Consider the following 27,068-nt stretch of genomic DNA (forward strand, 5'->3'; position numbering starts at 1 on the left):
TGCGTGTTCCAGGGTCTGATTGCTATTGTGTTACAGAAAGAAGTTTCACAACAGCGGTTTTTGGTTCATAACACTCAAAGTGGTGCTAATTATCTTTTTTTGATTGTTGGTTTTTGGTTGATCATTGTAGCGGTTTTCCTTTAGTAGATCTGTTTTGAAAGTATCCGTGTGTTTGTAAGTGTTGTTGCCTAACCTTCTCTGTGGTAAACATGCTGAATCTGAACGATTTGACAAAGTGACATAGACTTACCATGACCAACTGAAGATCATAAAAAAAACAAAGAATGAAGCTTTCTTTTGTGGTTAAAAAAAAAAAAAAAATGTTTTTCCTTCATCATATTAACACTGACAACATGGTTCATGACAGGCACTGTCTTATTCTGGACTCTGTTCTTTTAATTGTCCTCAGGACTCTCCTTTTACAAATGCTGGCATGGGCTCCAACCTTAATTTGTCCGGGGAAATTGAGTGTGATGCAAGTATCATGGATGGAAAGTCTCTGCATTTTGGCGCCGTAGGAGCTCTTAGTGGTGAGTTACTACATGTGTGGTGATACTTGCATAATACTCATACATTATTGTGCTACATGCACTTCAGTCACCTGGACATATTGACAGTAAGACAAGAATTTAGGTCATATTTTCCTGACAGACTTTTCTACTATTTAAAAACAGCTGGCACCATTAATCATTCCAGTGTGGGATCACCTAATTGTTTTTAGATGAAGGACAACCAGGAAGTGTTTTTAATATGTAAATGTTAATACAATCACTGTATTCTGTGTTTTTCTTTAAGGCTTTCAGCAAATGCTTTTTTTTTCTTTTTTTCTGTTTATGCAAGAACTCCAAACAACAGATAAGGTGTGAAAACTGACACTTACCATGCAGTCCAAAATACAACAGATTGTTTTGTTTTTTTTAGCCAGGTCTGCATGGTGTTAAGCATTTGGCTTAGCTAGCCAACATGTGCTTTTCATAAAGTCTCAGGATTCTGAAAAATGAGTTTAAATAGGCTGAAAGAGATTCAGAATTCAAAGCTCTACATGTGTGACAATTACTAACAAAAACAAAAATATGTTACAAAGTAAAAATGTATATATTCATCTTCTAATCTATTTAGTCTTTTTATTGATTTGCCTCAAGGGTCATGGTGTCTTGATTTCTTCACACAGTAATACCGTCACTTACTGTGAACTGCAAGCCCTGTAATAATTCTTCTTCTTTCAGGTATAAGGAACCCAGTAATGGTTGCAAACCGTCTGCTGAGTGAAGCACAGAAAGGGAAACTTTCAGCTGGCAGAATACCACCCTGGTGATTATTGCGGTTAATGAATAACTTTGCGTTAATGTGATGGTGTCCACCCCTAATTTAATTGTTGTTTTCTCAGCTTTTTAGTGGGGCGGGGAGCACATGATTGGGCTGTCAGCCATGGAATACCGCCATGCCCTTCAGATAAAATGGCCACCAGTGAGTACTTTTGCACTGATTCGCAAACATAAATTATCCAAGACGTGAATTAACCGCAGTTGTAAAAGTGACCCCGAAATACTTTCATTTAAAAATATCTAGAAAAACATGGTGATATTTCTGTGGATGCAGGCAAAAAAACCCTATTTTGTCACACCCAGAGTTCAGTTTATCTGCATACAAGAGGAACAAGCGAAAGATGGAGCTGGCAGAGAAAATGGACACAGGACATAATCAGACAAAGAAAAGACGACAATCAAGTGAAAATGTGAGTGATATGTTGTCAGTTAAGATTTTAACAGTAGTAAGTATATTCTTTCTCAGCTGTGTTATATCCATTCTAACAGTCAGAATGGATAGTCTGCTGTTATTCAGGTAGTTTTTCTCTCAGCAATCAAATTGTCTTTTCTTCATTCCACAGATTTGACTGTTTTACCATTTATGTCAAACAAAATGCTCTGAACAAGTAGCATTCATTATAATAACAAGGTTATACAGACTTTAGCACTAACAGTTTCAAAGTGCTTGGCAGGAAGGAACAGAAGGCAAAGTAAGAGAAAAGTAGTAGTTTAACAAAATAGAAGCTTTCAAAAGTGGGATAACAGCCACATATCCACCAAATTTCTTCTGAATAAGTCATTTTATAAGACATTTTTTTAAAATGTAGCAGATAGAGCTGGAAAATAAACTTATAAAGGCAACATCTAATCAATATACTTGGAACTGTTTGTAGTATTGAACAAAGCAAGCAGTACTCGGACTGTGTGCTGGAAAGAAACTTAATGTGATAAACCCAAAACTTCAGACTAGCAAAGGTTAGAAAGGGCAGAAACGACAAGAAAAAGTGCATGTGATTATTATATCAGCAGAAAGTATGAGTCTTAAATCAGCATGACTCCACATATGACGACTCCACTTGGTCTGTGTTTTTGGTGGTGATTGATGTGATCAGAAACTCAGGTTATTAAACGTTATGCATTAAGATATACAGTTCCTATAAAAGCTGTTTACCTCTTTAGATTTTCCCCCTTTTGTTCCTTTTTTAAAAAAGAATAATGGTCATTATAATTTGGCTTTTTTGATTTTTATGAGAATTTACAAAAAAACCTCTTTAATTTATTAAAAACACATGACGTAAAATAACTGAATATTTTCACCCCCTTTAAAGTGACTGACTTATTTCAACTGAGATCCAGCCAGTTGGTGCTAGCAGTCTCACAATTAGTTAAATGGAGGTAACCTGAGTACAGTGAATGTGTCTCATGTGATTGTAGTATATAGACATCTGTATCTGGACAGTCCGGGCATGAGTTAATTGGCATTCCTGGCTACAATAACACCATGAAAATAAAACACTCCAAGCAGCTCTGAGAAAATGCTAGGAGTTCAGATATATGGCATGTGTTGTCATAAACTTATTAACAAGGAGGAGACAAATGTGAGATGCCACCAAGACACCTGTGACTGCTCTGAACCTGTTGCCTAGGTTCTAATGGGACAGCAGCACAAACAAAGCCAGTCTGAATTAAAGTTTACCCAAAGGCATGTGGGAGACTCAAAGGTCAAGTGGAAGAACATAAGTGGTTGTCTAAAAAAGAGTTTTGTGGGCATCAGACTCGATGCTGTGTTTGGCAGACACCAAACACCACACATGTCTGCAAACACGCCACCCCATCGTGAAGCATCATGATGTGGGGATGCTTCTCGGCAGCAGGCCCTGGAAGGCTTCTAAAGGTCGAGGATAAAAGTGAAATCCTGGAGGACATTCAGACTCAGTCTGCAAGAGAACTACTACTTTGCAGAAGATCTGTTTCTCACCAAGTCAGTCACTTGAAGCACACTGCGAAAGCTACATGGAAGTGATTTAAAGACAAAGCGAATGTTGCGGGGCGTCCGAGTCAAAGCTTAGATTTCAGTCCGATAGGGAATTTGTGGCTGTTTTTGAAAAGGGCTGTTCATGCCTGACAGAACTTGCAAAGAAGATTGGAGTAAATTTGAAGATAGTTAAAAGGCATGTTTTTAAATAAAAAAAAACCTTGTTTAAAAAAGCTGAATTATATTTATTTTAATTTCAATTCACAAAAGCAGTAAAAGGGGGAAACATCCAATTCACTGCATCCCATCAAACAGAGTTAAAAAGGAAAGTCATGGAATGGCTTGAAAATATTGATACAATCACTTACAAACACAAGCCATGGCGATTTTTCTTCTTCTTCTTTTTTTTAAACAAAAAACAAAGGGGAACTTGGAGCTTTACAACCAAGACACAAAGATACATTTTGTCAGTTCTCATGTTCTTCCCAGGGCATCAAAGACAATTGCATTACGAGACAGCTGTGTGGACATTTCCAGGAAAGATTGTTGAGAGTTAGTGCTGACTTTCAGGGCTCTGAGGAGCACAGCTGAAGGGTGGCCTCATGATGAGCTGAAACGCAAACTCCCTCTGCTCCAAACTCACGAGCAGAGGAAGCAGCACAGAAGAGGGTGGGAAAGTTTATCTTGGTTCAGATGTGATTTGTGTTAAATGGAGTAAAACGTGTAAACAGACACAGCCTGATTTGCTTCATTGGATCTGTTTTTGAATTCTATTGTGGTTTATTTAGTTCAGTTACATCAATCGTCTTTATTAACGATATATCCATTAAATGAAAGACTAACATCTAGGACCAGCTGTTTGTTGACTTAGCCGTGATCAAATGAGGTTTGATTCGGTGATTGATTTTTATGTCAAATAGCTAGTTTGCTTAATTAGAGTTAAAAGATTGAGTCACCCAGTTTTCATCTGTCTGCTATATGTTTATTTAAAACTTACATATGGCAAACACTTAAGATTAATAAGTGGCCATTTGGTGCAGTTAAAGCTGATCTGGAAATAGCTTGTACTCTGATGGGGACGGTTCATGTTGAGAATTTTAATATACTTTACCTCATCTTTAATGTTTCCTCTGCCACTGACATGTAAAATCAGCTAATAGGAAATAACATTATGTATCAAGAATGACTTATGAGAGAGGGATCTCAACAAAGAATGTTATTGCAGCCTGGTTTTAATTTACATGCAAGGCCTTTTCTTTATGGCTTTGTCTTTTTGCCAGCCAGTAAAATCTTTCCAGGGTTGGTACCTGTGTCCTCATGGCGAGATTAAGTGTTATTTTTCCAAAGATGTTCACAGGTTTTACAGTCGTCATTTACTGTGGGGTTTAAATACACTGATCATGTATGACAGGATGGTGTCTGTAACATTTGAAAATAGCTGGCCCTGGATCTTTTTGGCCTCTGGAGCTCAGGTCCCAGGGGCAATTTAGGAGAGCTGAAAGCAGAGGAGACAAGCTGATCCATTGTTTTGTTTTTTTGTTTTTTTTAACTGTTGTCTTTTTAGTCCAAGGTGTAATCAAGATCTTCAGTTTCTGGTAAAAGCCGGGTTGTGATCATGTGTAATAATGCCAGTTTGCACATTTACCCTGTAGAAGTTCATTTATCATGCAGTCTGACTCATGATGGTTCACAAGGAAGTCACTTCCAAAGCAAACTGCAATCAAGGAAGAAAACAGACGATTGGAATTACAGCAGCACGTCTTAATGAAATGTGAAGAGCAAGAAAGAGTGGTTCATATTTTCATGCAGTGCTGTCTTAATTTTGGAGTCAGTTCCCTTTTAAAGTAGACAAGGGGACAGCTGTTACACACTAAAGATAGCATTTACTTTGAGTTTAGCACAATTGCCAGCATGCACAGTGTAGCGATATTCCATTTTCATTTTTTTTCTATAAATTCTTTTACTGCGGTGCAAAAATTTGTTGATTTGCTTTTTAAACGCTTGTTGGTTTACGAGGGTTGGTGGATAACACAACATGTGCAGGGAAGTGTAGCCTAGGTCATTTTATGCCGTGCCCTACAAACACGTTATTGCAAGGTGCTAATATTTACTGAAATGGTGGTTAAAAAAGCCTAATAGAAAACAGTTTTTAACAAAAATAGGAGAACAGCTCATTGACACTGTCACATCTTCAGGACTGGACTTAAGAGGTGCGAATTAATGAATAGTTGTGAGGACGGTACAAGCAAACAGATGCATACAGAGGTTCCTTCACCTACTAGTGTGATTGTTAGTCAAAAGTTAACATCTCAAGTTCAGAAAGTGATGGTTTTTTTGTTGCCAAATATAATTACTTAAAATTGTCATTTGAAGATGTCCTTTTGAATTTCTTAGTTCCTTTTTTGCAGTTCTTGTGACTCTTCTTTTACTGTCATATAGGAAAATGGCTCAGGGTGCCTGGACACAGTTGGAGCTGTTGTTGTGGACCTGGAGGGGAATGTAGCTGCAGCAGTGTCCAGTGGAGGTTTGGCTATGAAACATCCCGGCAGGGTTGGCCAGGTAATGAGGCCCTTTCCTTTATTACAATATCTTTGTCCAGATAACTTCTTTAAATAAACGTTTAATGTAACTAAATTAAATTGTAACTAAAATTATATTTGATGCAGTTATTACTATTGACATCATTTCTTATGTAGTGAAATATTTCAACATTGTGAGATATCATTTCTATGTGGTGCATACAGGGCTCTATTTAGAGAACAAAATAAGTGCGCTGTGCACCTACATGCTGTTTGCGTTTAATGCTAATGTTATGCTGCTGCCTGTAATTGAAGCTCAAAAGATGTCTGTCCCTACCCAAATTATCGCCGTCTAAAAGAGGGAGATTTTTTTTTTTTTTGCTCCAAATTATGGGCCTCTGGCTTGGGGATAATTTCAGTTTCATGTGTGGAAAGTCAGTAAATCTATTGGAAATGTTTGTTTTTAGTTTGCATGTTCTCCCCGTGTTTACGTGGGTTCTGTCCGGGTACTCGGGCTTCCTCCCAAAGACATGTAGTTAGTGGGGTTAGCTTAATTGGTGTTTCTAAATTGTCCATAGGTGTGAATGTGAGTGTGAATAGTTGTCTGTCTCTTGTGTTAGCCCTGCGACAGACTGGCAACCTGTACAGGGTGTAACCTGCCTCTCACCGTATGGTAGCTGGGATGGGCTCCAGACCCCCCATTGTGACCCTGACAAGGCTAAGCAGGAGAGAATGGATGGTGGACGTATGCATGTTTGATTTTAACAGGCAAACATTTTCCTTTTCTTTAATACAGACTTCTTTTCTTCAAATAAAGGTGATATACTAATATAAAAAAAGGCTGAAAAGCTGAAAAATCAATAAATGTAACATTCGTCCGGGGAGGGGTAAATCTTGGTCTCAAAGCTAGTGTGCCTCCTTCAATTCTCCATAAATGTCCACTGGTCATTGATATTGTTTTAAGTAATTTTACCACCAAATTTTTTCAACATTTAGTTGGAAGAGATTTTGTTTTTATTGTTTGTTTTTAAAAAAATATTTATTTATTTTTTGCATGTAGTGCCTGTTTAAAATCATCCAATTCATAATTCATTGGGATTCAAATCTGGACTTTGATGGTGATTGCATAGCCTTCTATTTCTTCTTTTTGACCCATTTCTCAGTGGATCTGTTAGACCCCTTATGATCATTATTCTGTTAGAAGAGCCAGCTTTGCTTTAACTTCAACTTTTGAACAGATGGCCTCACATTTTCTTCAAGCACTCTTTGATACGATGCTGGTTTATAGTAAAACCGATGCCTGCAAGCTGTCCAGTCCCAAGGGCATCAAAGCACATTCGCACCACGATGTTTTACAGCTGCCATGCAGTTCTTCTTTTTGAAAGTCTGTCTTTGCTCTGTGCTGAACATGTCTCCTCTGACTGTGGCCAAAAAAAACTCACTCTTTGTTTTTCTCTACCTAGGTCACGTTATTCCCAGTGGTCCGTTCTTAATTGTCCAAAAACAACAACAGAGCAATACTACAGTTTTGCCAGTGAACATATAGATGTTTTTTCCTCTTTTCGACATCACTGTGTTTCAAGAGCTTCCTGCAGCTTTTGTTTAATTTTTTTGTAATCAGTCAATTTTCCATGCCTATGTATTTTTTTGTCTGAAGAACAGTGTTGCTTGAAAAAAAGTGTCATTTTTGCTTCAAATTTTCTGCAAGCTGTTAAGAAATTTGTAAAAACTCCAGTTTAAAAAAAAAAAAAAAAAAATTCCAACCGCTAAACACAGATGTTTTTTGGCAACTTTGGTGGGGACCAAAGCAGAGCTAAAAATGAATTGTGTATTAGTTTTTGTATTAGATTCCAACCCCATAGTTGGAGGGGAATCCGGGTATAATGAAACTGAAAGCTCAGCAACCATTAAGGAAATGCTCTTTAAAATTACCCAGCTTTTGGAGGGAAGCCAAAAAGGATAGAGTTGGAGTGCAAAAAAATCACCCTGGGCTGCCATTTTGGCGTCACTATGAACTGATGGGAGTGCATATGTTCTGTGATGCAGGTGAAGACTTTTTGAGGCCTTTTAGACTTGACCAGAAATGTGTTATCAGTAGAGAGGTGGCACGTCTGCAGTATGTTCTTTGTTAACTCACTATCCACTAAAATCATAGGAGGAAAACAGTGTGCCAGGGTTGTGTGTTACATGAGTTTTGATCCCCTCTAGTGGCCAGAAGTCTAACTGATCAGTGCACCTTATGAAGGGTTAAGGGCAGCAGATTGGACTTTTTCAGGAAGCAGCGGTTACCAGTAAAGACCCCCAGAGTTTGGTTCCCTTTCTTTTATTTCTCCCATTGCTGGCTGTAATTAACAGAGCTGAAATGTTACTTTTTTAATGGAGATGGTCAAAAATAATAACTAGTGGTCTGGGATCTACTTTTAATGTTAATTCAGAACTTTTCTTTGAAGAAGAACTTTTACTTCGAGGAAATAAAGGAAGTTGTCATTTTCTATTAAAAGCAGCTTTACGGGAAAAAACAGCCATGTAGCAGTTGAGGCTGAACAGAATGAATGAATCAGTGGGATTTACTGCCTCAACCTAATTATCACTTGTAGTGTTAGGAAAACCTGAAGCTCAGAGCAATAGAGCTAGAAAGCCTGGCATGCTGCTTCAGTTAAAGATGTGCAAATATAAATAAGTCTGCTATAACCAACCAGACTATAGTCTTTAAGGATTTTGATGCACTTAAAGTTACTCTTTAAGAGATTATTCTACTTATTTCAAGGCAAAAGCAATAATCCTTTTAATCTAAAATGTCTTTTTTGTCTTTAATTTCTCAGGCTGCTCACTATGGATGTGGCTGCTGGGCTGAAAATGCCTGTAATATGAACTCTTACTCTACAGCAGTGAGTACCTCAGGTATACCAGCACATTCTCTGTAAACTACTTTTACAGTTGTGTGTATGTGTGTGTTTGTTTCCACTCTGAAAAAAATCAATAATTTGGGTTCACTACTAGCCTCTCTTTTGTTGTTGAGGATGATATGAATCAGTCCGAGCGAGTCAGGCTTCAAAAAGCCTGATAATACTTTCCGATGACCTCCAACTGTTTCCGCTGAGTGATTTCTCATCAGTCACTTCCTCAACTGATTGAGTCATCTTTCTCTACTCTGTGTTAGTCAGCTGCACGCCAGGTGCATTGCAGAGCTCTTTGGATTTCCAGTGACTTGTGACATGGGACACCTGTTGTAGATATGATTGAAGGAGAGCTGCTGGTAGGGCATTGCAGTGTTAAAATGGTGAATTTGTAAAGTGTACTTGTCCAGATGCGGATCATAACTTGACTGGTATAATAGTTGGCAGTTAAATCAAGTATCAACTTTTGCATTTCATGTACTGCAAGCTTTTACTTACAGTACATATATAATATAAAAATCTAAATAAAACTAAAAACAAATGCAACCCCCCCCCCCCCCCCCCCAAAAAACAAACAAACAAACAGACAAACAAACAAACAAAAAAAAAAACAAAGATCCACACTTGGCATTACAAACACCTGACACAGCATTATTTAGGATAGTTAAAGCTGACTTTAATATATCCCTAATCATGAACCCTGTGTCTTTTCAGGGCTTGAAGCAATACAGTTATTTGGGCCGTGATATTTTTCCCTTTAAGGACCACCCTTCCATTTTGAAAACAAGTTGCAACATATACACAACCTTCTTGTTTCCAAAAATGTGCTTATGTGGTCGAGCAGCACTGGACAGGACTTTTACTTGACATCATTATTGTAGTTCAGGATGGCCTAATATGCTTTCTGCTGTCTAAAAGACCTAAAATCTAAGATAGTTCTGCAGTTATCTGGAACATTTCACCATAAAAAAATCAGAGTAAATCACTTAAATTATTAGCTGTCTTGTGGTTTTTGTTGGCGCAAACAGTCATGTGAAAATGAATGCTCTTTCGAGGTTGCAAGGCTTTCTCTATCAGCATATAATTAAAAAAAATCATTTGGTCATTATCAGGTTATCAGGTCTAAAATTATTTAAATACATCATCAAATAAAATGCAAACATGACATACACTCACAGGGTCATTTTTTATTTAACAAAAATGGAGCCAAAATGCAGAAACAGTGTGTGAAAAACACATGCACACAAAATGATTTGGTGTCTTGTAGAACCACCTTTAGCAGCAATAACTTATAAGTAATCATTTTGTGTTTGTTTTAATCAGTGTCTCTTATCATTGTAGAAATAATTTTGGCCACTTTTCTTGTCAGTGTTGTTTCATTACGGTTTTCAGACATTCCCACTGTTTTTTTAAGTATTTAATTCAGGTTGAGGTTCAGACTTTGACTGGTCCATTGCAACATCTTGATTCTTTTCTTTTTCAGCCATTCTGTTGTAGATTTTTGCTGCTGTGTTTGGAATCACTGTTTTCTCACAATATCTGATTTGGGTTAAGTTTTAGCTGTTGGACAGATGGCCTCACTTTGACTCCAGATACTTTGATATACAGAAGAGTTCATGGTTGACTCAAAGACTGCAAATAGCCAAAATCATAACCGTCGTTTGGTTATTGCTAAATGTGGTGCTGTGCATTAAGTCCAGACGTCTTGGTCTCATTCTGTCCAAAGAACATCGTTCCAGGAGTCTTTGTTCAGATGCAACTCTGCAGACCTAAACTGTGCTGCCATGTTTTTTTTTAGAGAGAAGAGACTTTCTTCTCCAAAGCCGCTCTTGTTCAGCTTTTTTCCTAATTTTATTGCCGTGAACTTTAACATTTAATATGCTAACCGAGGCCTGTAGAGTCTGAGATGTAGCTTCATTGGGGTTTTTTGCAGTTTGTTTTGACTTTGGGGTAAATTTGCTGGGAAGATCGGCACAAATGTTTTCCACTTGTGAATAAACTTTCTCACTGTAGAATGATGGACTTTAAATTGTTTGGAAATGGCAACAGCTGCTTCTCTAAGATAATGGCTGATGTCTTTCCTCCTTGGCACTGAGCTAACATGCACCTGAATGCTCCAGACCAGCAAACTACCAAAACCTTTGCTTTTATAGAGGTGTCACACTCCCTTAATTCCTATGGAAGCAGTAACAATTTACTTAGTTTTTCACAAATGCTTTTGGCGTCATTTTTGTTAAATGAATAAAGACATTTTACAAGTTTCATGTGTTGTTGTTCATCTGAAAGTGTATTTAACTCATTTTAAGACATGCTAAGGACTTTATGCTTTTTCATGCAGTCTGGTTTGGTGAGGATCTGAAATTTGCTTGTCGTCTGTAGGTTAAAGGTGATAGGCCGGATACATTTCGGTAGCTCTGTTCAGCATTTCGTACATTAAACAAGCAGTATATGACAACTGTTGTGGTAGTGGTCTGTTGTTCATTAATTATCCAAGAAGATCAAGTGTAGGCTGTATGTTTGATATTTGCGCTGTGTGCATTCTCACCCTGTCTTCCTATATTGTGGCTTTGTCTTTGAAGTTAGTGAAAAAAAGGAGCGAGCCGTATGGGTTCAGAGAGCATAATGTGTGCTCCAGTACAACACCTGTCTTTCATTTCCTAACATGAAAGATGTTTCCATCAAAAAGAAACAGAAAGAATCATTTCCATTCTGACACAAGGAGTGTGATCCTCACCCCGAATGTCCCTTTCTTCCCTCCACTACACCAACACATTGCCCGTCCACGCACCCGCCCTCTCTCCTTCCCACCTCTTCCACTGTAGTCAGTGTTGTAATATGCGGCTCATGTGTGCCTTTGTTTTATTGCTTCATCTGGCCTTTACTTTGCTGTGGCCAGCGAGACAACAACTCACAAAGTTTACTGTTTACTCGTGACGCTGTCGGCTGTCACATACTGTGTCCACATTTGTTGGTCTCTTTGGGGTTTTTTTCCTGGCGAGTTGCTGCTTTAGGTTTTTTTCTGTCGTTGTAATTCAACTGCGTTTGCGCTGCCACAATATCCAGTTCCCTTTAGACTCGGGGGGGGGGGGGTTTATGGTAAACACAGCACAAAAGGCACAGCACTTTGCCAATACAGTTTTCTACTTGCCTTAAAAAAAGGACTTCAAATTGCTCCGGGCGTTTGTTCTCCACAGTTACTGACCTGCATTCAGTTCTGTTGTAGTTACCTGTTTTTTATGGGGCCTTCATTTGTGTTTACAGAAACAATGAGGCCATATTCTTCAGTCTTTATGGGTTTTCACAGGAGCCTTTGCCAGATGTGTTTTGTTTACAATTTAAGATTTCTTGTCTTGTTCCCCAGTACGTGCAAACTTTACATGTGAGAAAGGCTGTATTGTAAGCATGCAGTTTGCATTCAGCAACTGTCTTTTCCTTAAAAACAGCAATACATTGGATTTAATGTTTGCCCTTTAAGGAATAAGTAGCATATTATCTCTGATATAAAAAGGCACACCTGCTATGTTTTGACTTGGAAGTGGTCGAAGGTAATGTGAGAGACTGAGCAGGCTGCCCATGCTTTTATGGTTCCTGGTTTCCCTGAATTCTTAACAAAATGCTTTGTTTCTCTCCTTGGACTATTTACCGCATGCACCATGAAGGAAGCACATCAGACAGATTCAGGTGGCTACCACAATCAATTGGAGCTAGCAGGGTTAGGTTTTTCTTCTAGCAAACACCCTCTATACTGCAGTTTTATTTCTGTGTACTTTAAAATTATTATTATTTTTTCTATTTAGTTGTACATGCAGTCACTACACTGCTTTTATAAATATTAAACAGTGATCTGATCAAAAATAGTTTCTTTTCCTTAGACAAACTTGGAAAATCTTGTTTCTAAAAATGCATATTACAGTAACATGGAAATTCTGAACCTGTTTAAATAAAAATGATGTGTAAATGTGTAATGACGATAGAAGTATGGCTCTCTGCACACCCTGCAGTTGTGCCGAGGGCCAGCTACAGCACAGGATTTACAGAGGGGGAATTAATACTGGGTGTTTGGCAGTTTTAAAGCTCCAAAACCAGCTGGGATCAAGGCAGGGAAAACTGAAACAAAAACCTTCTCTTTGTAATCACTGTCAGTGTACCCTTGAGCAAGGCAGCTGTACTTTGGAAGCGATTTCAGTATTACCTGAAATAAAAACTGCCTAATTACACTTGTGAGAATATGCCAAATGATTGCATTATCATTTTTATTTTTATTTGAACTAAATAAACAAAAACTTATCACTTTGATTTTTAGAATAACTTCCATTATATACCTAATAACCAGATATATTTTTAACAAGGCTTAAATATCAAAGCATCGTATTATGATGCTAATCAGAGAAAGTTTGTCCATACTAACCGCCTGAATGATGAGATGAGAACCATCACAGTGCATTTACCACCATAAATAAATAATTTTTTACAAGTTTTAAAACTAAGACTTTCACGTGCTTTGGATTTGAGAGGAAATTGTTTAGTCTAGATATGCCACAAGTCTCTAAAAGTTAACTCAGTTTATTATGTGTGTCATTTTGTGTCTTTTGCCAGGCTGCGGGGAGCATCTGATTCGCACCATGCTGGCACGGGAATGCTCTGCTGCCATGCAGTCTGAAGATGCCCACCAAGCCCTGCTGGAGGCTATGCAAAACAAGTTCATCAGTGAGTCACACACATGTAGCCTGATTACCGCTCTTTTCCATACACACAGATTTGTCAGCCAAGAACGTGTTTGTGAGAAACACGTGGAGAGAATTATACAAACAGATGTTGCATAACATAAGGCATGAGAGAACAACTGGAAATGTTGGAAATTATAGAATCAGAGACAGCTTTTGATTTATGGTTCCTTTTCACTGTTTAAAAAGGGCCTTTAAATGTTGCACACATCATAGCTGAACGCCACAGATAATTTTGGAAGACATGCTTGTTTTGTTGAAAGTTTATAGGTTTATATGAAGAGCTTTTTTTTTTGTTTTTTGACTTATTCTCAGAAGTGGTCAGTTTTTGAAAGCCTTGTTAACCGTGTTTGCTGTGCCCGTGAATGACCACTGGGATACTTCAGAGCAGAGGGAAAAAGGACATGTGGAAACATGTGGTGGTTTCTGCCTTGTTCTGGCCTCCTTTAGAAGTCCGTCTCAATTTGGCTTTGTCGTGGATATCTGTAACACCGAGGACTGAATGAAAGTTTGGAGTTAATTCTTCTGTCGTTTCCTCTCGAAATTCACATTTATTCAAACAAAGCTGCACAAATCCTGTCTTTGAATCCATGTTAACAGTAGAAATGAGACAGGAATGTTATTATGTTATTAATATTCCTGCAACGTCATATTAATGTTGCTTCTGTACAGTCAAAGGAGTTTGCAAAGAAAAGCATCTGGACTTCTTTGAGTTGCTTGAAGACGTTTCACCTCTCATCCGAGAAGCTTCTTCGGTTCTAAGGTCAAATGGCCGAGAGTCCCAACCGAGGTTTGAAAGAGGAGTGAAAGAGGCCATCTATGTCCACTGTGAGCGAACATCTTTGAACAGAGGCGGTGGTTTACGACACCAACTGTCTGCCATCTATAATCCAGTTTTGAGTTCCCTCCCCAGACGCCTTAACGCCCACTCACATCCTGGGCCATCTGACCTCAGGAAATCACATGATAGGGTGGGGCCAGGTTTCACAATGAGCTCACCCGAAACCCTGGCTGATTAGGTCCCACACCCACTTTCACACCTTGGCGCATGTGATTAGAGGATCACCAGGGGGTCCTTTGTCCCTCCTTGGGGGGATACTCCCACTGGGTTTAAATCTGGGACTCTCGGCCATTTGACCTTAGAACCGAAGAAGCTTCTCGGATGAGAGGTGAAACGTCTTCAAGCAACTCAAAGAAGTCCAGACGCTTTTCTTTGCAAACTCCTTTGACTACGATGACCTGGATGACTGAGAACCTTCACAGATATTCTGTACAGTCATTGCAATTTACCCGATGCATTGTTAGGATGTCATAGGTTTGTGTCAAATACTAAAATGAGATTTATCCAGCAGTGGGACAACGAGTATAAAGACTGACAAACTCAGCATGTTCCTGTTGGATAAATGGATCAAACAGGACTTTGGCCCTGGACACTGCGGTTTGATTTTGATTTGCATTTTTTTGCAGTTTTTAAATGTTGCCTGGTTAAGGTTCATTCTTCATCCTCTAGCTTTGAGATCACCAGAACATTATTCATCACTTACTATTTAGTCCTGGAGCAATATTAATATGTTGATGTATGGTATAAAAATCCTTGGAAGCAAACAATTATTTCTTGACATTTTTCTTTCAACAGCCAGACGGTCTTTTAAAAGTGATCTTGAGTAGTTCTCCGGGCTTTCTGAAGGTTTTTCAGTTTTCTGTTTGACATTTGCTGATTTTTCACTTACTTCGTTCTTGTACGTGACCATTTTCAGAGGAATGTTTTGTTTGTTTGTTGACCCACTGAAGTTATCAAGGGATGAGCAATTTTAAATAGTATTTTTGGGCAAAAACACATCATTTGTTCCCATTTCTTTAGCTGAATAGATGCAAAATCCCAAATCTAACACAGTTTGACAGGGATAAAAAGTATTTTTGTACCAAAAAGGTAATTTCCAAAGAGTTATATACCAAAACCTTGCCATATCTCAGTGTGGTGTGCAGTGTGCCGTTAAAGATTTTGATGAAACTCGTCAAGTGGGGGACAAAAGAAGTGGCAGGTCTGAAAAAAATAGTATCTGTACCAAACAAACAGCATCTGAAAGTCTTGCCCTTAAGAAACGGGAAAAAAATCCAGCACAGACCTGAGACAGGACCTGAGGGATACATCTGACTAACAGCTGATCCATCTACTGTTCACCAAAGCCTCATCAGAAATCGTCTCAGTGGAAGGGTGGTTGTCAAGAAGCCATTCTTAATGAAGGGAAACGGGGAGAAAAACTGAAAATCTGAAAGAAGTGGACTGAAAATCAGTGATAACAGGTCTTATGAATGATCCAAATGTTACATTTCTGATTCGGCGTATGAGGTGTCAGAAAAGGGAGAGTGAGTGTTTTACAGTCGTATTTAAAACATGATGGTAGCTCACAATCATAGATAGAACACGGCAATGTCAGGTGATTCAGTCTATAGCAGTGGTCCCCAATCCCCAGTGGTCCCCAGTGGTCCCCGGTACCGGTCCGGTGGTCTACAGAATGCATTTTTTTAAACACTTTAAAAAAATATTTTTGCTTAATGCTAATAAAAGATTGTAGTGCCATAGATACACCTGCCAATTACACATCAAATGGGGTGATATTTCAAAAATGTTCATTTCTGTTTATTTATTGTTAAATTCTTGCTGCAGGCTAAATAATGGAAAAGAGTTTTTCATGGAATATTTTGTCTTTTTTAAAATGTAGAACAAATATCTGTTTTTGTGTGTGGACGCTGTCCAAGCTACACACACACACACACACACACAAAGTGTTTTATAGAGTGAAGGGAACATTACGACATGGAACCAAAATCTGAGTGAAATGCAACAAAAGAACAATGGTATGCAGACACAACAATATTTATATCAGTTGCACCAAATGGTCCTGTTTTCCTTTTGCTCATTGCTGTGTTGAGACATTTCAAGTCATGCTATAGCTGTTTATAGATTGTTTTTTTCCAAACCGAGCCCTTTCTTCTTTTATTGCGCTAGGCTAATGGCCGCGTCCAAGTTTTTCTGTATACACAACACCTCATTGAAGTTTGTCTCTCCTGGAATTTAGTCAGGGAGCAAGAACGGCCCTTTCTTTATGCGTTATTAAAGTCAGCTGAAACATATTTCAGCATTATTTAGATCTTAAAATGAAACCTTGTGTTATAACAGTACATACAGTATGAAGAGTTAAAATGACCCTACCTGTTATTCACTATTTCTGCATTAAATCCTGATAAAACTGATGTAATTATTTCAATTTGTATAACTTGGATATAAATGGGGGAGAATTGGATTGGAAAGTTTTGTTTCTCGTAGATCAAAGGTTGTGTATTGCCCAATTATGTCATGCTATGCTTAGTTTTATGTTTTAGGGTTGGAAAACTAACAAATGTATGAGACTTTATTGATTAACGAGAACCTTTCATATGCCATTTTTAATCATCTTAAATGTATTGTTTTTCCTCTGTGTCCAGGTTCACCCTTTCTGGCCAGTGAAGATCGTGTTTTGGGGGGAGTAATTGTCTTGCGATGTTGCAGATGTGTGGAGGCTCAGCCGTCTCAAAACTTTCAGGGTATACTGGGTAAGACGTTAATAATTTCAAGACTTGGCCGCTTGCGATGGCAGTGAAAGAGTCGAAGTCTGTCTTTAAATTGACAGGTTGCTAATAAAATAGATGGATTGACAAAAGCCGTCTCTTTTCGTGGCAGCTGCCAGCATCACATGGTTTGTGAGCCATGTATAAAAACTTTAAATCCAAGCAGACGGTAGCAACACTGGTGTCCAGTCCATCTCCTCCGTGCTTGCGACGGCATCATTACAGAAATTTACATTACATTTTTTTTTGATTGGCAGCTGGAATTTAATTTACAGCTGTTCCCTAAATGCCACACATGACGGCAGTAGTTATGAAAGTACAAAAACCAGAAAAAGACAACTTTGATCCAGACTTCAAACTCGACACTGCAATTCTTTGGGTTCCTTGCAGTGCACCCACCAAGAGTGAAGTGGTTAGGATGAAGTGTTGTTGAGAAATGTGAAGAAAGCACAGACATAGGGTGACTCCTTGATTTATTAGTGAGATGTTAAGACAGAAGAGAAGGCACTGTGGCTTTCCTGGCAGGTGGTCTGTGTTTTAACTTGCACAATCAGGCTTTGGTTTCACACTCTTCATCTCAGATTTAAGCAGAGACCTCCCACTATGGAATCAACCACTAATCTTCAGAGAAGTGGAGGCCTTCTGAATACTGCCAACTGATTGTATTGATGGATTTGGTTTCTCTGCCCAGAGCTTAGGGGAATGATCCTACTTTCTGGATTTCTACTATTATGGAGTTGACCTCAGTGCTCATTGTGTCCAGTTCAAAGTTTGGGCTCTTTATGTTTTCATAAATCTTTTGTTTTAACTCCAAATCATGGAGTGCAACATAAAACATTAAGTCTGCATGGATAATAAAATATTTTCAAATGACACTCTGTGATGTGCAGACCCTGTTTTGATGCTGTGTACGTAGCGCAGCTTTTGTGCTGTGTCACCTACCACAGATTGCTGCGGACTGTTGATTTACATGAATAAACATCATGTCGACCACATCCTTTTGGTGCAGTAATTGAGTTTACATTTCACCTCTCAAGTTCTGCTATTCTATGCAATTATGTCACAACTGCCAGTCATATATTTTCATTGTAATGGGCATGTTCGGCGTTAAGTCCACCGGCTCACCTGCCAGATGTTCTTCTTCGGCAGGATTACTCATTTCTGTTTGCTTTGGGAAATCAAACCTTTCGTTTTGTATGGTTTCCTGTTTCTATCAAACCTTTGCTCCGGCTGCTTCATCGTGCTAAATCTGTGTATGGATATTTGTGTATGAACACTTGGTGTTTGTAACCTGTATCTGTCTTTATTTACAGTGGAGTTCCTGTGGAGTCACACCACAGAGAGCATGTGTGTTGGCTACATGTCTGCCCAAGATAGCAAAGCAAAGGTGAGATTTACAATTAGCCAACCAACCAAACCAAAACATATTATAATTAAATATAATCTTAAAGTGAACTTAAGATTCACTTTAAGTTCACTTAAAGGCTTAAAGGTGGCTTTAAAAATGGCTCTTCTCCTTTTTTAACTTTCAGTTCAAAGATTTTTTGGCAGTTTATGGAATATGCTTCGGTCCTGTGCATTGTGGCGGGAACTTTTGCCCACGTTCACCACACAGGAGCCACATGGGTCCACCCTCCTCCCTCAAGAGGAGCCATAAGGGTCCAGTGCTTTATGAATTGAGTGAATGAAATTAAGCATATTTTAGTATTTTAGCTAGGCACTAATTTAATTTCTTATAAAAAAAAACAAAAAACAAATAACTTTTTTTTTTTTTTTTTGCGGTGGGGTGCATTGTGTATTGGGATGGTATACCGGGTAATAAATGTCACTTTTATGTCTGCTGTCGTAGAATGATATTTAAAAAAGGCATCTCTGAGCCTTTTTTAAGATACTGTGTTATAAATGCTGTGGTTTCTTAAGCAGTAGGGGCCAGTGGTCTGGTCTCCTGGCTCTAAGTGGAGTCTCAGTCTCAGCTCGCACTGATTTGTTTGGCTAATGTATCTTTGTCACTCTGTATGAAGAGAGGGCACTGTTGTTGAAGTCTGGTTCAGATTTCAAAGTGTTTGTCCTGTGTCCCCTGGCTCCACCTCCCTCACCCGTCCTTTCCACCCTCTCTTTCTCTCTCTTTCCCTTTCTTTCTCTCTCTCTCGTGGTCTGCCTCTCTCATCGCCCCCTCTCTGTGGCCACTACCTGGTCTTAAAGTACCATAAAGTTTACAGAAAGTCATGCGCCACTGGGGATATCAGTATCAATCTGCATATTTGTCAGATGTGCTCTGTGCATGGGGCTCTGGGATGGAATGTGAGCATGCACGCTCTCCTGTCATGGCAGTGCCAATAGAGAGAGGTACGCAGAGGACAGTGAACATAAAGTCCCTGTTTGTAACTCTCTGTTTTGTTTGCTTTGTTATGTTCAATTTGCACTCCTCCGCCCGCTCTCACTCACATAAAGTTAACATGTGGGGTGGGTTTACTGCTGCTACAGCAAAATGTCAGTTCCATAATGATTTGTGAATGATTCAGCCACAAATAAAGTACAACATCAAAATCCATCTGCTGCTATTTCTTTAAATGTCAGTGACAGGTAGGAGGCATTAAATTTAACATCATGTGACTACTGAAGCACAATATGTTTTGATATTAACCAGATAATGGAGAAGAATTTGATTCCCAAGACAACTAGCGTCATGAAAGCAGGATTCAAATGTGGTGCTCTTTTACTGTTCCACATATTTTCTTTTTGCCCCTTTGGCTCAAGCTGCTCTGTTGACAGAGTTCGAAGTAGTGCAGAGTGCTCAGGGAGAGCATTTGTAGGCTACCCTTTAATCTAAACAGCAGAAACGTCTAGGGTCTGGGTCCCAAAGAAGCACTCAAGTAGCTTTAAAATCTACTGTGGTGAAGTCACCAAGCATCACTCCATTGAGATATGCATGCAAAAATGTTCTTTGTAAAGTGCTTCTGCTCAGTGGGTGGAGATCCAGAAATATCATCTGTCAGTAGTGGTTTCTGGGTCTCTTGGGGGAGGGTATCCACTTCCTCTTGTGGGGCGATTGGTGATACAATGATATTGGAGAGTGCAGCCAAGAAGACAGCTGCTCCACCAAATCTCACACTGCTCTAACAGAGACTGAGTAGCTTGTTGTTGTGAAACTGAAGTTATGATGTGTCTCTGTGAATGACCATCTGCATACCAGAGCAATCTGGCTATCCTGTCCTTTATGCCTACTGAGAACAGAGCCAAAGAGGAGCACTTTAATGTGGCCAGACTCCAGTCGTGTCTCCTGTGGTCTCTATAGCATGGAGGCACAGGAAGTGCCACCTGTGTGTCTTTACGGCAGACCTGGGATGAAATTCTGGCGCACAGGCAGGAAACTGAAAAGAATAGGCTATGAGTTTGGGGGACATAAGTCATCTTGAGAGGGAGTATTCAGTTCAGTTGAGGACTTGCTTTGTAAGAAGAAGATTTTTAATTTTAATATTATTTTGGATTTATCAAGGAGCCAATTGAGAGAAGCTAATATGGGAGAAATATGATTTCCTTTGTATTACAGTAGTCCAGTTTAGAATTTAAACCTTTGGACCGAACAGGATGTTTCTAATTTTAGCAGTAGAGAGCAGATGGAGGAAGGCAGTCTGGTGTATTTGTTTAATGGGACTGTTATAGGATATATCCTCATAAAAAATGCTCCAAAGCGCCTCACACTAATATGGAAGGCTAAGGTCAAGCTATCAAGAATTAAGAACCAGGTTAGAAGGCCAAGTCTGATAACTTATGTCTGAATTTAGAAGCAGAAAATTAAACAACATTCAGGTCTTTATGCCTTTAAGAGTTGCCCGTACTTTAACTAATGTATTTGTAGCATTTGATTTCATAGATAAATACAGTAGGGTGCTATCTGCATAGTAATGGCATTTTCAACTAAAATTGGCTAAGGGAAGCAAGTATAATGCGAAGCTCTAGTCTTAGTGTCTAAATCTTGCTCTTTAGCACCAGGAGCAGAGCAAGTAACAGGGAATGAGTGCCTCTAGTGAAGATTTGGCTGACTGTGTTGCTGTAAATCTGTTATAAAGACAGTCAGTTGTATGGAGTCATATTTTGATTTGATTTTAGTTGGCTGGCCTAACATTTTTGAGTTTAAGCCAATTTTCTGTGCATTTGGTTGCCTGTTTTCTAAGCATAAAGAGTCACAGCCATGCACTGGCTCAGCTGCTGTTCAGCAGACATTCCTCCCATTCCTATTCGCTGGGCATTTCAAACCACCCAGAGTCCATCTACCGCTGCTTTTCCATGATAAGAACATGAAAGAGCTGATACACAGTAGCAGGAGTATTTAGGCCAGAGGTCAGGTTGGATTTCTATTCTTTCACAGTGTTTTACTGAGATTTGCATGCATGTATTTTTATGACCGAGCAATATCTAGATTGAATTGCTGCAGGCCAGTCAAAAAATCTCAGGCCAGATTGTTTGACACTGTGCTGGAAACTCTGCTCCGGTTTTTCTTTCTTCTCAGTCAGATGTTGTTTCTAAGGAAAGTCGAGTCTGCGTCCTAATCTTTTTGACGTTCGACTGTGAAATGGCAGCGGTGCAGAAGAGTGAGAGCATCTGGTTTTATTCAAACACTCACCTTTGTTTGCATTGGATAGACATCAGAACATCAAGCTGTGTTTTACAGAAACACTCAAAGCTGCACGGACAAGCCAGTGGCGGTACTTCTGAAACGGACCATTGTTATATGATGATTGTCATGATTGGACAGATGAAAGAGAAGTAAAGGATCCACAACACAGCGAATATGGCTCGGTTTCCTCCTTGTGGACATCATTACCACTATAAAGATTTTTAAGGCCAGACACAATCAAATGGCGTGCAACTCAGGCCTTATGGTTATTGTCTGCTTTGTGTATTACACGACAGACGTCTTTTCTTATGTTACATGCTGTTTTTATTATCCATTTTGCAAGGAGAATAAATAGCATATGATTGTTTTTGTTATTTATTTTTATATTTTCAAAGAATGTGAAAACCACAAGAAAAAACAACAGCGTAGTCATAGAGCTAAATTTACCCTTTGGTCTATGCTGTGGTGTTAATGAGTGGCTTCTCCTCACTCCTAAACACATTCATATCTCCAAAGAATGTTGTTTTTCTCTGACAGATACAATGGAAATGTGTTTTTCATGGGATATTTTAACTCAGTCGTCGTCCTGTCATGTGGTCGCTTTAGTCACAGGGTAACGAACTGACAAGAGGCTCACTGTAGGTTTGCATGCTGTCATTTTCTTTCTGTCTGTCCTGCCCCGCTGTCACATAATTCTACATCTCATTGCTTTACTTTTAACCTGTCTGGCTTTTATATTTAGCTTGTGCTGCTTTTTGCAAGCCTGGGTTTTGCATCAAGGAATCATTGTAAACTAAACTGAGACAAGTTATGTTGGGGATCGCCAACAGATGGTGTTACAATCACGGTTACAAGCTCCTGTTTTTAATTAAACTGGTTATCACTGGTTGCTGTCAAATGAATTGGTCACTGATATTGACTAGCACAGCAACAAGATTTGAGTCTTAGCATTTGTATTAATGAGCATAATAGCTAAAAGAATGTATTGTTTTTGTTCTTGTGAGTCAAATAACTGCTGCAGACTAAAATAAGTTATTATCAAGGTGATAAGGGGTGTTTTTTTTCAACTGATGGTAGTCATTATGTTTGGAAAAGGCCTACACTCACCATCCACTTCATTGGGTACTTTAGCCAATGAAAAGTCTGAAGGCAAAAGGACCTCGTGGCGTAGATTCAACGAGATGCCGGACATTTTTCCTCAGAGAGCATTTTTTCAATCTTCTATTGTTCCATTTTTGTGAGCCCATGTAATCTCTAGCCCTGGTTTCCTGTTCCTAACTAATAGCAGTGGCATCGAGTGTGACCTTGTGCTGTTATAGCTCATCTGCTTCAAGGTTCAGCAGTCAGAGATGCTCTTCTGTATACATTGGTTGTGGTTATTTGAGTTACTGTTGCCTTAAGTCAGCTTAAAGCAGTTTGACTATTCGCTTCTGACATCGACAAGACGTTTTTACCCAAAGAACTGCTGCTCACACGATGTTTTCTCTTTTTCAGACCATTCTTTGACAACCCTAGAGATAGCTATGTGGGAAAATCCAAGCACATCAGCAGTTTCTGAAATGCAGGCCAGGCCGTCTGGCACCAGCAAACATGGCACATTCAAAGTCACTTAAATCACGTTGCTTCAACATTCTGCTGCTCAATTTAAATTTCAGCAGGTCGCCTTGACCATGTCTGCATGCCATGTGATTGGCTGATTAGGTATTTGCATTAATGAGCAGTTGAAGTACCAGTCCATAAACCGTTAAGCATTTAACCAAACATTGAGGTGGAACGGTTGTTTATTTAAAGCAATATTTAAAGTATTTCTGTTTGCAGTTGTTTCTCTGCACTTCACAGGTTGTAGTGTATTTTTTTCATTCTTTTTTAGCTTTTAATATTTCCTCCAGATAGAGAGAGACCTTTTAAATATGAGTGAGCTTTTTATTGTTTGCACATAAGGCTGCAGCATTATTTGTCTGACTTGTGCCACCAAAGTGTCGGGACATCTGTTGTGTGATTTCTGAGCCTGAAGCATCCTCGCTACTTTGTCCCAGTTCATGTAAAACACATGCAGTGCTCTTGGCCCTGCAGTGCTGTCATTACTCACTTGTTTGGTTTACTGAGCCTTTGACTCTTCCTGCTGACGAAGTCGCGCTGTCCTTTCTGTCAGCTAAAAGCAAAATTAAGATCTTAACATGTGGCACGAATTTGAATAGGAGTGGGAGCAGGGCACAAGATGTCATTGCCAGACTCATGCACGGATATATGCATTGAGAAAGCTAGCAGGTAACTGCACACAGTTTTCAGCTGTATAGTCAGTGAGGTAAAGACTTTTTTTTCTCCCTGGCTTGCAAACATCTGAAGGAAAACATTTAGCTTGTCAACATTAGTTTATTATAACTCACTACAGACCTTCACTCAAAACCATTTAAATTAGGGCTTTCCTTAACCTTGTCCTCAGAAAATGAAGGGAAGAAGATGAGTCCAGAAACGTGTACTGGAGGCAGAATGGGCCCCTCAGAGTGTTACCATGTGTGCGTGGCCTTGTCTGGCTGTCGTCCCATTGAAGTGACAGTTGCCCTCAGGGTGCTCTGGGCCATAGTCGCTGGCTACACAGAAAAAGACCAGAAGAGTCCTGGAACTGAAAGAGAGATGTCAGGCCAGTTCAGTGCCCCGGTAAATAAGTGGATGTATTATTCCCCTACGGCTAGAGCCAGCGTTACCCTCTGTGGGAAGAGAGGAAGGAGCATGACAGCCATTATTGGCACAGGGAGTGTCGGTCACCTTTGATCCCCCAGTGGAAGTATCACTCCCGTCTTCACAGCTGTGTTTGCCCCTTCCCTCCTCTTCTTACTCCTTTTCAGTGTTTGCTCAAACTAAAGAAAAAAAACTCAAAAAAGAAAACACCAGCAGTTTGTTCTCTTTCTCCGTTTACTCTGTGTCTCTGCAAATACCGACTTGGCACCTTTGGACTTCAAAGGTAAAAACGCATGATGGCACAGTAGTAGGTTGTGTTTTTGCTCCCTCTGGTTGCATTGTATTTATTTTTTCTAACTTCTACTTAGATGTGTCCTTTCATGTAGCGGTTTACACATTTGCCTAAAAAGGGAAAGATCCCTGGTTTGATCCCAGGAGGAGACACGAATTCCTTTTGGGATTGTGTCAGGAAGGGCATCCAGCGTAAAGATCTGTCACATCAAACATGCAGAGCTACCTGCCGTAGGGACCCCTCGAATGATCCGAAAGTAGCTTCTTACGTAGATGCTTTCTCAACATTTCTGTTTACCCACCAAGCAGTTAAAAACTTCATTGTGGTTGTGTGGTTTGGTTGTGCCGCTAATCTCCGGGAGCTGTGCAGCATCAGGCGTAATGGGTTTGGGTGCTGGTGTTGGTTTTGGAGTTAGTGAGTGGGATGCAGTAGTTAAGCTCGGTGCTAAGCCACTCTCACCAAATACTGGCTCAGAGGAAATTGTTGGGCTTTTCTCTGAAATCGGTATTAGAAGACCTTCGTTTGTAAAGTGCCCTGAAAAAACTTGAGTTGTTCTTTGGTGCCAATTGAACTGAACTTTGATGATTGTACAGGAATCTAAGAAATCAAAATTCTATCAGCATTTCTTTTTCTCCATATAGATCTGCCTTTGTCCTTGACTTTTTCTTTTTCTCATTGTGTGTATGTTTTCTTTTGCTGCCTGCAGACACACATATCCAGATTGCCACCTGGGACAGTTCCTGGACAGTCTTTGGCCATCGAGGGAGGGGTGTGTCGGCTGATGGGTGTAGTGGAGTGAGGCGTGTTTTCCTTCCTTCTGGGCTTCTTCAGCAATACTCCAATATAAACTCTTCCATCCACCCTCAAATACACACACACACACACCCACCACCCTCACCTCCCCACGGCCTTTGTGATGCCAGAAGTAATAAGCTTTTGCTGTTTAAACAGGTGTCCAGGAAGGAGGGAGGAGTGTTAGCTTCTACTTAGTGCACTTACAGGACTTCCCTTTGCCACTGTCTGCCTCCAGCATGTACTCTATGCCAACTTATCCCCGAGCTCTCCAGTGTCACCTGGACTAGACTTGATGCACCATTGCCTTGATGCGCCGTTTTATGTTCTTTTGTCTCTGTTACTGTTTTTCAACTAAAAGTGGCTTCTTTCCTTTTGTATATAAGCTATAATTTTGTTTTTTTGTTGGCAAAACAGGGTGGATATTCATATTATTTTATATTACTGAACAGATGTGACTATTTTCAAACTTTTAGGAATTTCAAGTGCAAGAACTTGTTGCGTTTTTAAAATACTTTTCAATGTTAAAAAGATGTCAGATTGCACCGTGTGGGATGCCTGCGACTCGAGGTTATCAGGAATGAAGAATTAAAGCTGCAAGGGTTGGACGGTGACACAAAGCCTACTTAGTTTTCCACGTACAACTTCCACACATACTCGTACACACATGCTCTTATTAATCCTCCGGCGTATTGTTTAATGTAGCATCATGTGCATCTTTGATGAACTTTCTAACCGTTTCAGCCATAGACTTTGCTTGGCTTTATTTTTGTTTTTTAAATGTGAATACTTAGATACTGCATGTGCAAAATCCACAATAAGCCACTTTCTTTTCTCTGATGTGCAGAAATGCTCAAGAAGCAGGAAGCTATGCACTTCCAGAGTGATGCTTATATATACATATATATCTATATATAGTGCTCAGGCAGCAACATTTGACCCAAGCGCCAAACATGACTGTTAGTCATCATATAGAAATCACAGTTTATATTTGTACAGTCCCAGTGACAGAGACGTGTATTTTCTTGCTAAAACAAAGTACAGTTAAAAACTAATGTATGCATCAAGCCCATGAAATGGTGCTGTCGAGAATTGTACTTGAAAAGAATAATTGTCTGAATTGAAACTTTTGTTGGGATATTTGGTTTCTCTGGTTTTGCTTTTTTTTTTCTTTGCTCAGACTTTCAGTCCCAGCGAAACCATGGTATAGCTTGTTTGTTGTTTACTTGAAAAATGCAACTAATATAAAATGGTATAAGCTATGTAAATCATACGTGCACCGCTTTCTAAAGTGCTCAGAAGGTAAAATAAAATGTATGTTGCTACGTATCCGCATCTGTCTTTGAGTCCTTTTAAACTCCACGACATGAGGCGTATTCTCCCAGCCGTACCTTTTTTCCGAAATAAGACGCTCACTGCTATTTGGAGAGCAGTTTGTGTAAGCCCTCGCAGACAGAATAAATATAATCTAAAGTGTGGACTCCCAAAAATGTATAGTCTGAGAATAAATTACATACTGGAAAGTGACTGAAATGGGAACAGAAAATCTGCAGGAGGAGGAAAGAAAAAGAAGAGGAAAAGAAATCTGTGTTTGTGAAGGCATCAAAATTTTCCATTTTAAATGTTTCTCAAAATGTGTTTTCTTCTAAGTTGTAT

At 39.4% G+C, this 27,068-nt stretch overlaps 1 protein-coding gene across 3 annotated transcripts in view; it reads left to right on the top strand.

Moving 5' to 3' along the window:
- tasp1 (taspase, threonine aspartase, 1) overlaps nucleotides 1-26,741 on the top strand; it is a 31,427-nt gene extending 4,686 nt beyond the window's left edge. For 2 of the 3 annotated variants that reach the window (XM_019366411.2, XM_025897619.1), the window contains exons 5-15: nucleotides 410-530; nucleotides 1,227-1,311; nucleotides 1,388-1,467; nucleotides 1,629-1,735; nucleotides 5,722-5,841; nucleotides 8,624-8,702; nucleotides 13,295-13,405; nucleotides 16,909-17,016; nucleotides 18,345-18,418; nucleotides 18,564-18,711; nucleotides 25,327-26,741. In XM_019366411.2, coding sequence (XP_019221956.1) covers nucleotides 410-530; nucleotides 1,227-1,311; nucleotides 1,388-1,467; nucleotides 1,629-1,735; nucleotides 5,722-5,841; nucleotides 8,624-8,702; nucleotides 13,295-13,405; nucleotides 16,909-17,016; nucleotides 18,345-18,418; nucleotides 18,564-18,711; nucleotides 25,327-25,610 — 1,317 coding nt within the window. In that variant the 3' untranslated portion in view covers nucleotides 25,611-26,741. The remainder of the gene's footprint in view (nucleotides 1-409; nucleotides 531-1,226; nucleotides 1,312-1,387; nucleotides 1,468-1,628; nucleotides 1,736-5,721; nucleotides 5,842-8,623; nucleotides 8,703-13,294; nucleotides 13,406-16,908; nucleotides 17,017-18,344; nucleotides 18,419-18,563; nucleotides 18,712-25,326) is intronic. The other variant, XM_013269118.2, reaches the window with a different exon arrangement.
- The last annotated feature ends 327 nt before the right edge of the window (nucleotides 26,742-27,068 follow it).

This window comes from Oreochromis niloticus, linkage group LG13, assembly GCF_001858045.2.
Source record: "Oreochromis niloticus isolate F11D_XX linkage group LG13, O_niloticus_UMD_NMBU, whole genome shotgun sequence".
Classification (NCBI taxonomy): domain Eukaryota; kingdom Metazoa; phylum Chordata; class Actinopteri; order Cichliformes; family Cichlidae; genus Oreochromis; species Oreochromis niloticus.